Genomic DNA, 12,178 nt, shown 5'->3' on the forward strand with positions numbered 1-12,178 from the left:
TTTTAGTTGAGTTTTAAAGCTACAATGAGTTTTAAAGCTACAATGTGGGAGTCCCTTATTAAGGAGTTTTGGAGTCTGTGTACTGTTCATTATTATTATCATCATTAATAGAATCAGAAAATGTATTGCCATTGTCAAAGAACAGAATTCACAAACAGTGGAACTTGCTTTGGTGATTCAGTGCAACATAAAAATATTAACAATGATAAAACAACCTGTATAAGTCAAATAGAACAAACTGAATAAAATAAGATATTCCTTTATTGTCCACACATGAGGAAATTTCGTTGTTGCAACACAGTAGATACAGAGGAAAAGGATAGATAACTTATAGGAAGTTTAAAAAACACTCTTAATAGATCGATCTTAATAGAAGAACTCTTATAAACAAAAACTCCTATAGACAGAATCTCTCATACCTTAATAAGGAATGGAGGAGTAAAATAAAGATAAAGATAAAATAAAAACAGCGTAAGACAAAATAATACTAATAATAATGGTAAAATAAACACTATTTTTACATCAGTTATATGCACATGAATGTGACATTATTGCGTTAAATACTGAATATCTCAGTATTTAACAAGACTTTGTTTCCATGGCTACGCAGTCTTCTGTACTTCAGTAACTCCTCCGTTCAGCTCCATCGTTTGACTGAGAGACAAACAGAACATGTCACAGCTTTAGATTATACAAGTCATAGAACATACACTTCATATGTATAGATTATACAAGTCATAGAACATACACTTCATATGTATAGATTATACAAGTCATAGAACATACACTTCATATGTTTGTCCTGAAGCTGCTTCACAGACACATGTGACACAGCAGTGGCTCTTTTGAAGAACAATTATCATTTAGTTTTTTTGGTCATAACAAAACAGACATTTTATAAATTCAAAGTACTGATTCTACACTGTTTACTTTTAGTCGAGGCAGAAGTTATTATTAAAATACCTTTTGCTTTGGAGTCGTCAGGAGTTTACTTGAGATGACTGTGTCTGCAGTGAGTTTACTTGAGATGACTGTGTCTGCAGTGATTAGGTCTGCAGTGACCTGTAGTGACCTGTAGTGACCTGCAGTCCCTAACCCTAACCCTAACCTGCAGATAATATAATACATCCATGCCTGAGACCGGCAAATGTATGAATGAAGCAGAGGCCAGAAAGTGGGCGTTCCCTGAGACACGAGCGAGGCCCTAAAGTAGGCGTGGCCTGGCCCCCAAGACATGTCCTTACGCAAGACACAGAGGAGCCGGACCATATCAGGAACCCATATTCTCATATTATCTGCACACAATAACAGGATAGAAAGAATGGCATGACATTTTACAATCATAGATTACACGGACAACACATTGTAATTGTTCTTTATTTGTTCTTGTCTAGCTCTGACATTGGTTGAATGACACGGAATGGAAACAATAAAACTCATTTAACCATCAGTTCTGGACATCTCAATTGTCTGTTGATGCTGCCAACTGGATCATCTGCACTTACCACCCCTGTAGTTGTAGCCTTCAAAGTATGTGTTTTAGCTGTACTGTACGTTAAAAAGGGGGAGTGAGAGAAAGAGAAATGAGCTTCACTTTTAGAATGTGTGTGTGTTAATCATTTCCACTTTGATCCCATGGGCTTTGAAGACAATGGAACATGAACGCAGCGGCGCGAGTCAGAACGGGACGAAACTGTCTAAAGTCTAAAGAATAAAGTAGATGGCGGTAAATGCACCTTTGCAGTCGGCCATTAAAAGCAACAACAACCACCGTCTGTGTGTGACGCAGTGGTGAACGTGATACACAGGGACGATCTCCTTGAAACGCCTTCTTTACAGCAGTGGCGCTGTCCCAGAGGCTGTGGGGGGCGTGGGGACTTGTTTAACCTCCTAAGGGGGGCAAGGGATGGGGGTAAACTCCAGTGTAGTAGTGACAGCAGCAGCATGGCGCTGAACGTCCTTGGTGTGGTTTCAATGGTGGTCTTCTATCTTATAGTCTTGGGGACGGGGGTCTGGGCGGCCCGGAAGGCACGGGAAGCCAAGAGGAAGAGCTCCGGAGACAGGACAGCGGTCATGCTGCTTGGAGACAGGAAGATCAACATGGTGTTGGGCATCTTCACCATGACGGGTACGACTTAGGCTGACCACCTGTCCCGCTTTAGTGGGACTGTCCCATCACTTGGACTTCTATGCCGCGTCCCGCATGGCCAGATTACGCTCTGTCTGCGGGTCAACGCACATCTGTGTAGCAGGTCAACAACGAGGGGCGCGTGTGGGACACGATCTGACCAGCGTGTAATTAAACCCGCAGTAGTTAGTCACATCTGTCCCCCTATGTTTCACCAAATAACATGAGAGTCGGGGTCTGGGTGCGATGAAGCTGCAAATCTTGCCAAGCATAAAAAAAGCCTTTTGAACGGGTAATGCAAAGTTTCGTTCTTCCAAAATGTATCAAATTTTGCACAAGTTAGAGATGATGGAAACCTCCAATAGTATTCCGATGGGAAAATCGCCAAATCTCTGAAATTTGAATATGCTTACTTACACTTTATACCTTTCCAAACTCCTCAAGGGCGTTTGCCCAATTAACCTTACATTTGGTGAGACTCATTTTCAGGAGTGGACCATCAATAGTTATCCAAATTTTATTTTAGAGAAATTACAGACTTTTCCTTTTATTTGTAAAGCAATGGGGATAAGGCGCGATATCGCCAGGGATTCAGCATTAGGTGTAATAAAAGGGAAATTGGGGCGCCCCCTCTCTGTGTTGGGGCAGCTGTGGCTCAGCGAGAGCCGATCATTGCCGTTTGCGGCTATATTCGTTATTGTCATTGTAGTCGTGAATGCAAATGTTACAAATGTCAGTAAAGGTAATGTTGGCATCATATTTATTTATTTTATTTTAAAGACAAAGATAAGTCATGTTTAAGAATATTGAATCACCCTAAATCAACCTTTAATGCTGTACAGTTTGTTTCAATCACTTTAGCACATTTTCTGAATCTTTTAATAAATTTGGCCAAACTATTGCACACTTGGCAAAAGTATTTACTTCAGTGGCACAACAGTTTGAAGAATCTAACTTTGCAAACAAAACTTTGAACGATCCTGTCAAAAGGACAAGTTGTGGTTACGATATAGAATAATAATTATACGAGTTATAAACTTATCTCACCAGACAAAAGCTACAACGCTTTTAGATGTGTGTGTCCCAGAGTCACACTGCTGCAAATATGTATCAAATATTGCACAAATAATTCATGTCAGAACACATTTCTAACCTTTTAGCATCTGATGTCAGAACTGTTTCAGACTTGACAAAACCTGCTTCAAACACTGTTTTCACTTCAGAAGTTTTTATAATGTGTTTTCTACTCCTATTGTAGTACTCTAAAATATATGTCACTCTTGTGTGGTCTGATGTGTGTTCTGTGTGTTGGGTCACTGGTCCTGGATCAGCGTGTGCAGTTTTTAGATGGACAGACAGCAAAACATGCAAAGATGATGATGCAACAGTGTTTTGTAGTTTTGATCTGAGTGTTGAGTCTTGACAAATTGAGATAAGGTGCCAATACAAGAGTGTTTGACCCATGTGTGGAAAGAATTGGAATTTGAGTCTGTAAATCTGTTCATTTATTTTAACCAATTGACTTCAAATAAATAGACAGTTTTCAAGTAAATAGACCTTTCAATTAAGATACATTATTTACACTCAGATTTGGAGTAAAAGAGAGTTGTAATGTAAACATCGGTTCACAGTATTTGTTTGACTCTTGTACCATATTATGGTACAGCAGTTAAAACCTTCTGGAGTTTATTTACTTAAAAAAACAATCTCCACAATGTCCTGCATAAAGTAATTCAACATTGTTTCACTCTGTAAATGATCTGTCTATCCAGATCAATCAGTCAGTTTTACAAACATTAAGTTTTAATTTTACGGACTTTTAAATATTGTCATGTTTTGTTTTTTACCTCTTTAGCGACATGGGTTGGAGGCGGTTTCATTTTGGGTGTGGCTGAGGCTGTCTACAATCCTGAAATGGGACTCATATGGGCTCTAATGCCTATACAGTATTCCCTATCATTCATTTTTGGTAAGACACTCTCTTTCTTTCTTTATTCAAGTCATTGTGTGAATGTTTGAAAGTAATTAAGGGTGATTCTGAGACGATTTGTAGCCACACTTTCATCAGTCTACCCCAGGGCAGCTGTGGCTACAGAAGTAGTGCATGACCACCAAGTGAATGAATAATGCAAGATGTTTTATAAGTTTGAGTGTCTTTAATTAAAGGTGCTTGGGTATTGTTAATGATTCATTGTGCTGAATTTTGAGGCGGTGCCTTCTTTGCTAAGCCAATGAGGGAGAAGAGGTACATAACCATGATGGACCCGTTCCAGCAGAAGTACGGCAACATCCTGAGCGGGATCCTGGTGCTGCCTGCCTTGTTGGTTGATGTGCTGTGGGTGTCCTGCACTTTGCTAAGCTTAGGTAAACCTATCCCCTTAAGTTTAGGGGCGATTTGTTCCTAAAACGCCTGACTAAAACGAACATCAATTCAAACTATCTGTTTCTGAACCCTTTGTGAAGCTGACACTTAGTTAAACACTTATATGTTAGGCACTTATACGTTAGACACTTATATGTTAGACACTTATGCGTTAGACACTTATATGTTAGACACTTATGCGTTAGACACTTATATATTAGACACTTATGCGTTAGACACTTATATGTTAGGCACTTATACGTTAGACACTTATATGTTAGACACTTATGCGTTAGACACTTATATGTTAGACACTTATGCGTTAGACACTTATATATTAGACACTTATGCGTTAGACACTTATATGTTAGACACTTATGCGTTAGACACTTATATATTAGACACTTATGCGTTAGACACTTATATGTTAGGCACTTATACGTTAGACACTTATGCGTTAGACACTTATGCGTTAGACACTTATATATTAGACACTTATGCGTTAGACACTTATGCGTTAGACACTTATATATTAGACACTTATGCGTTAGACACTTATGCGTTAGACACTTATATGTTAGACACTTATGCGTTAGACACTTATATATTAGACACTTATGCGTTAGACACTTATATGTTAGGCACTTATACGTTAGACACTTATATGTTAGACACTTATGCGTTAGACACTTATATGTTAGACACTTATGCGTTAGACACTTATATATTAGACACTTATGCGTTAGACACTTATATGTTAGACACTTATGCGTTAGACACTTATATATTAGACACTTATGCGTTAGACACTTATATGTTAGGCACTTATACGTTAGACACTTATGCGTTAGACACTTATGCGTTAGACACTTATATATTAGACACTTATGCGTTAGACACTTATGCGTTAGACACTTATATATTAGACACTTATGCGTTAGACACTTATGCGTTAGACACTTATGCGTTAGACATTTATATATTAGACACTTATGCGTTAGACACTTATATATTAGACACTTATGCGTTAGACACTTATATATTAGACACTTATGCGTTAGACACTTATATATTAGACACTTATGCGTTAGACACTTATGCGTTAGACACTTATATATTAGACACTTATGCGTTAGACACTTATGCGTTAGACACTTATATATTAGACACTTATGCGTTAGACACTTATGCGTTAGACACTTATATGTTAGACACTTATACGTTAGACACTTATACGTTAGACACTTATATGTTAGACACTTATACGTTAGACACTTATATGTTAGACACTTATACGTTAGACACTTATACATTAGACACTTATACGTTAGACACTTATACGTTAGACACTTATATGTTAGACACTTATGCCTTAGACACTTATATATTAGACACTTAGATGTTAGACACTTAGATGTTAGACACTTAGATGTTAGACACTTATACGTTAGACACTTGTACGTTAGACACTTGTATGTTAGACACTTATATATTAGACACTTATATGTTAGACACTTATATATTAGACACTTATATGTTAGACACTTATACGTTAGACACTTATACATTAGACACTTGTATGTTAGACACTTATATGTTAGACACTTATATGTTAGACACTTATATATTAGACACTTATATGTTAGACACTTATATATTAGACACTTATATGTTAGACACTTATGTATTAGACACTTATATGTTAGACACTTATATATTAGACACTTATACGTTAGACACTTAGATGTTAGACACTTATATGTTAGACACTTATATGTTAGACACTTATATGTTAGACACTTATACATTAGACACTTATACGTTAGACACTTATACGTTAGACACTTAGATGTTAGACACTTATATGTTAGACACTTATATATTAGACACTTATATGTTAGACACTTAGATGTTAGACACTTATATGTTAGATGTTAGACACTTATATATTAGACACTTATACGTTAGACACTTAGATGTTACACACTTATATGTTAGACACTTATATATTATACACTTATATGTTAGACACTTAGATGTTAGACACTTATATGTTAGACACTTAGATGTTAGACACTTATACGTTAGACACTTATATGTTAGACACTTATATGTTAGACACTTAGATGTTAGACACTTATATGTTAGACACTTAGATGTTAGACACTTATACGTTAGACACTTAGATGTTAGACACTTATATGTTAGACACTTATATATTAGACACTTATACGTTAGACACTTATACGTTAGACACTTATATATTAGACACTTATATGTTAGACACTTATACGTTAGACACTTAGATGTTAGACACTTATACGTTAGACACTTAGATGTTAGACACTTATATGTTAGACACTTATATATTAGACACTTATATGTTAGACACTTAGATGTTAGACACTTATATATTAGACACTTATATGTTAGACACTTATATGTTAGACACTTATACATTAGACACTTATACGTTAGACACTTATACGTTAGACACTCAGATGTTAGACACTTATACGTTAGACACTTAGATGTTAGACACTTATATGTTAGACACTTCTATATTAGACACTTATATGTTAGACACTTAGATGTTAGACACTTATATGTTAGATGTTAGACACTTATATATTAGACACTTATACGTTAGACACTTAGATGTTACACACTTATATGTTAGACACTTATATATTAGACACTTATATGTTAGACACTTATATGTTAGACACTTATATGTTAGACACTTATACATTAGACACTTATACGTTAGACACTTAGATGTTAGACACTTATATGTTAGACACTTAGATGTTACACACTTATACGTTAGACACTTATACGTTAGACACTTAGATGTTAGACACTTATATGTTAGACACTTATATGTTAGACACTTATATGTTAGACACTTATATGTTAGACACTTATATGTTAGACACTTATACATTAGACACTTATACATTAGACACTTATACGTTAGACACTTATACGTTAGACACTTAGATGTTAGACACTTATATGTTAGACACTTATATATTAGACACTTATACGTTAGACACTTAGATGTTACACACTTATACGTTAGACACTTATACGTTAGACACTTATACGTTAAGACACTTAGATGTTAGACACTTATATGTTAGACACTTATATATTAGACACTTATATGTTAGACACTTAGATGTTAGACACTTATATGTTAGACACTTATATGTTAGACACTTATACATTAGACACTTATACGTTAGACACTTATACGTTAGACACTTAAATATTAGACACTTAGTCACTTAGATGTTAGACACTTATACGTTAGACACTTATACGTTAGACACTCAGATGTTAGACACTTATACGTTAGACACTTAAATGTTAGACACTTAGTCACTTAGATGTTAGACACATATTTGATTGACTCTAATTAAAAATGGAAACAAGCTCTGCGTTGTTATATTGAATATTGTGCTTTACAGGAGTGACTATGAGTATTATCCTGGACCTGCCTTATTACGTGTCTGTGTGGCTTTCTGCATCTGTGGCCATTGTGTACACTTTATTAGGAGGCCTGTATTCAGTGGCTTATACAGACGTCATCCAGCTCTCCCTTGTATTTCTCAGCTTGGTGAGTTCAGCACAATTTAAACACAAATCTAGCACCAATAACTTCATTGTAGTGGTGGGCCGTTCATTGTCTCCGTATAAGTTAGTCTGTGTTTAGGAAAGTGTCTATCTACATGATAATGATTTGCTTGTCTAACGTCTTGTCTTCTGTTTGCCTCTTCAAAATATCGCAATCAATGTTATACTGTGAGATTTGCGTTTCATTACATCCCAATTGTCCCAAAAGAGTGAGAGATGATTTTCTTGATTGTCTTTCTGTTTGCAGTGGCTGTGTGTCCCTTTCATTATGATTAATCCCAAATCGCTGGATATTAGTCAGACTGCCTTTAAATACATGTACCAGAGACCCTGGATGGGCACCCTCGTGTGGGACACAGTGTGGAAATGGATCGATGACTTTTTAATGTTGGTAGGATAAAAGTTTATTATTATTATTATTGTCGTTGTTGTAATGTAATGTAGTGTGTTTTATTTATTGTGTTAACTACTGATGTTATTTCACTACATGCAGCACTTTTTTAAAATGTGTTATAAGAATGAAGTCGTTTGGACTGGATTAAGTGCTCAAATTGTAGTAAACATTCAATCCCCCCATTAACATTAACATCAATTACTGTAGTTATCTTTTACTCAAATACTGGATTACTTCAGCGTTTCGTGACCAAAAGTTATTATTACTATGCTGTGCTAGTTTCTTCCTTTTATACTTTCTTACTGAATTTTATAAAACAAACTTTCTTTCCAGGGTCTTGGAAGTGTCTCTTTTCAAAGCTTCCACCAGAGAACACTGTCTTCTTCTTCGTCTAAAACGGCGAGGCTAACGTGCTTTGCAGCTGCTGTTGCCGTTTCCATTCTGGGAATCCCTCCAGTCTTGATTGGAGCAGTCGCCGCTTCTACAGGTTCAAATTATTGTAAAGTTCTTCTTAAACATGTCACTAGTACGACCAAACATTACTTAAGGAAAGTGCAAGTATGCCCAACATATGAACGCCACTGAACTGTGAGCTGGGTCTACATGGGTGAAAGAGAGCAGTGCAACCTCATTTAGAAGAGTTTTCTGCCATGTCTTTTGACCCTTTTCAAACTCGGATGCTGTAAAGCTGCTTTCAATGTCATTGCTTTTCAGTCATATGCCATTTATGTCAAGCAACGGTGGAAGAAGCGATCAAGTACATTATTTAACACAGATACAGATACAGGTGCAAAATATTACTCAAATTAAAGTATCACATACAACATTTTTAGTATTGAAGTACAAGTTACTCACTTTTCAACTTGTACTTCAGTATTTCACTCATAATTTGAATGCTACTGAATCAGATGAAATGTAGTGATCTTGATATAGAATTGTGCTGATTTTTGGTCAAAGAAGCAAATGAATCCATGACCTAATGTGTCTATTTTCTCTTCGACTCAAAATCTTTAGACCGGATGTCACAATGGCCATTTCAGACAGCCTAAAACTCTATTGAAAAGTAATTAACCTTCAGTCCTTTTAAAAGATTTAGTGAAGTAAAAGTAAAAAGTGTCCGATGTACTGAGTAGCTAAAAACAGTACTTCTACTTTTGTACTTTCCACCACTGATTTCACATAGACAGAAACCAAACTAGCATTAATGTACTAATCTATGGACAGACCTTAGATTATATACTGCAACTCAAACAAGAACAAAGCAGATCTTAACCAGGTCTAAACCGCGTCAAACTTGATCAGTCTAAATGAGGACGGAAATTAAATCCGAAGTGCAAAAGTAAAAGTACTTTGTTTTTTAGGTATCTGTACTTTACTTTACAGTGATTACTTTTTTCTGTTTGCTTCACTATATTTAAAAGCAGTTTAACTGTACTTTCTACTCCCCTTCATTTTTGAAAAGGACTTAAACCTGAAAAGTACCTTTTGTATGGTTTGTATGATTTATGGTGACATCCGGTCTAAAGGTTTTGAAGTCAAGTCCTAACAAAAATATACAGAAAAGAAACATTGAGAAATGTACGATTGACTAAAAAAGCTATTCTTTATCAAGATCACCACATTTCACTCTTTAATTGTCATCAAACATTTGCGTAAAATAAAAATGGACCTCAATACTTTTACATAAATCGCCTTTTGTTCTACGTTCTCATGAGTTGCATTGTCTTGGTGTAGACTGGAACCAGACGCAGTACGGTTGGCCCCCTCCGTACGTCCGCGGAGAGCAGACGCTGGTTCTGCCCCTGGCCCTCCAGCACCTCACCCCTCAGTACATCTCCATCATTGGGATCGGAGCTGTGGCCGCAGCCGTCATGTCCTCCACAGATTCGGCGCTGCTCTCCGCAACTTCTGTCTTCTCTTCAAACATCTACAAAAACATTCTGCGCAGAAGTGTAAGATCCACAGACCAGCAAGCATATTTCACTTTCCCAGTAGAGAAAGGCAGAAATGCAATGAAATGCAGGTGGTGGGCCGAGTATCTACTTTGGTTAGAGGAAACGTTGGTCTCCATCAAAGGAGGGGTGTTTGTATTTGTATTTGTATTTGTATGGCTCAAAGTTGTATTGTAGTTGTACAATCAACACATGTTTTAAAGCTGTTTTTGATTGACACTGTGTACAGACTCACAGGTGGTGATAGTCCCACAAGTTTATTACATCATAACCCTTGATACCAGGCCCACATTGAGAGTATCTTTATGAGGATCGTCATGGTAAGGCTTGGAGCACAGGTGGGAGGGGCTTGTTGCAGCATGGGAACCTTTCCAGATGTGATTGGCAGGGGAAAACCTCACGCATGAAGATAGCACGCCGCTCTCTTCACCTCTATAAAGTATCAGAGAAAAGTTACTAAACACCAAAAAATGAGTGAGAAATCAGGCCAGAAATCACATCCCCATGGAGACCTCCCATCCGAAGTTACATAGTGTAGCTTTAATACTTGACACAATTTACTGTATCTATTTAGTATATGTTGTATATGTTTTGCCTGATGATGCATTACTTATTAGATTATTCACATCAATTTATCTTACGATATCACAATAATAGCTTGGATTATAAATTAACAAACATTTACCCTCTTGCATCCTTATACATATTTTGCATTGTCGGCGGTACTTTATAAAAAAATATATATATAATAATTAATTTTATTCATATTGTAGAAATCAATGATCTAAGTGCGGCGGATCCGTAAACCAAGTAATAAAATAACTAAGGCCTTATCTGACTTTGTAACATTTATTTTACATGGATTTCATTCTAAACAACTGCATTGTGTAAACCTTTGTATCTCCAGGCTTCTGACCGTGAGTTTAACTGGGTGATCCGGTTGACTGTGGTCATTGTTGGCGTGGTCGGGACCTCCCTCACCTTCCTCACCAACAGCGCCTTGCTTCTTTGGATCCTTGGAGCAGATGTTTCCTACACCCTTATCTTCCCGCATCTGGTCGCAGTTCTCTTCTTCAAAATCACAAATGGCTATGGGGCTTTTGTTGGTTATATTGTTGGGGTGACGGTTCGGCTTTTGCTTGGAGAAAACACAATAGGTCTTCCAGTTATTCTTCCACTCCCCGGATGCACTTTGGAGGATGGTGTCTTTGTTCAAAAGGCCCCAGTTAGAACAGTGTCTATGCTTTTCAGCCTGGGGACCATTCTCGCCTTCTCACTGTTGTTTACCTTCCTGTTTAAACGTGGAATCTTACCAGAAAAATTTGATGTTTACAATGTAAAATCTACATGTACTGAACCAGCAGCGGACGCACAGAATAGAAGGGAAACGGAGCCAAATGACCACACAGAGGGAGAAGCTTTACAGCCAATGCAGAAGTCGTCATGATTACCTTTGCCCGATGCAAAGTTAGAACAAAAACATATCCTGATATTAATTTTTGTCAATATTGTATAATATTATAATAATAATATATATGATGTTCTACTTAAAAAAGACTGAATGAAGAAGCACAAAACAGTTCTTGTAAGACAAAATAATGATGAAAATTACTAAATGTAACTTCTCTGGTCTTTTGTGTAGTGTCTTATGAAACTGAAGTTTAAAGGTTGAATGGACGATTTTTTTGGCCCAAATCTGA

The 12,178-nt window shown here is 36.6% G+C and overlaps 1 protein-coding gene across 1 annotated transcript; it reads left to right on the forward strand.

The window, feature by feature from the left end:
• The first annotated feature begins 1,944 nt into the window (after positions 1 to 1,944).
• LOC140378123 (high-affinity choline transporter 1-like) lies at positions 1,945 to 11,974 on the forward strand. Its single transcript, XM_072463805.1, has 8 exons — positions 1,945 to 2,128; positions 3,984 to 4,097; positions 4,337 to 4,492; positions 7,967 to 8,115; positions 8,380 to 8,523; positions 8,860 to 9,013; positions 10,261 to 10,478; positions 11,386 to 11,974. The coding sequence occupies exons 1-8, from the start codon at positions 1,945 to 1,947 to the stop codon at positions 11,923 to 11,925; spliced, it is 1,659 nt and encodes a 552-aa protein (XP_072319906.1). The 3' UTR covers positions 11,926 to 11,974.
• Positions 11,975 to 12,178: the final 204 nt, after the last annotated feature.

Source organism: Eucyclogobius newberryi, unplaced genomic scaffold, assembly GCF_026437365.1.
Source record: "Eucyclogobius newberryi isolate DKJ021-1_F unplaced genomic scaffold, fEucNew1.0.hap1 SCAF_4, whole genome shotgun sequence".
Taxonomy (NCBI): domain Eukaryota; kingdom Metazoa; phylum Chordata; class Actinopteri; order Gobiiformes; family Gobiidae; genus Eucyclogobius; species Eucyclogobius newberryi.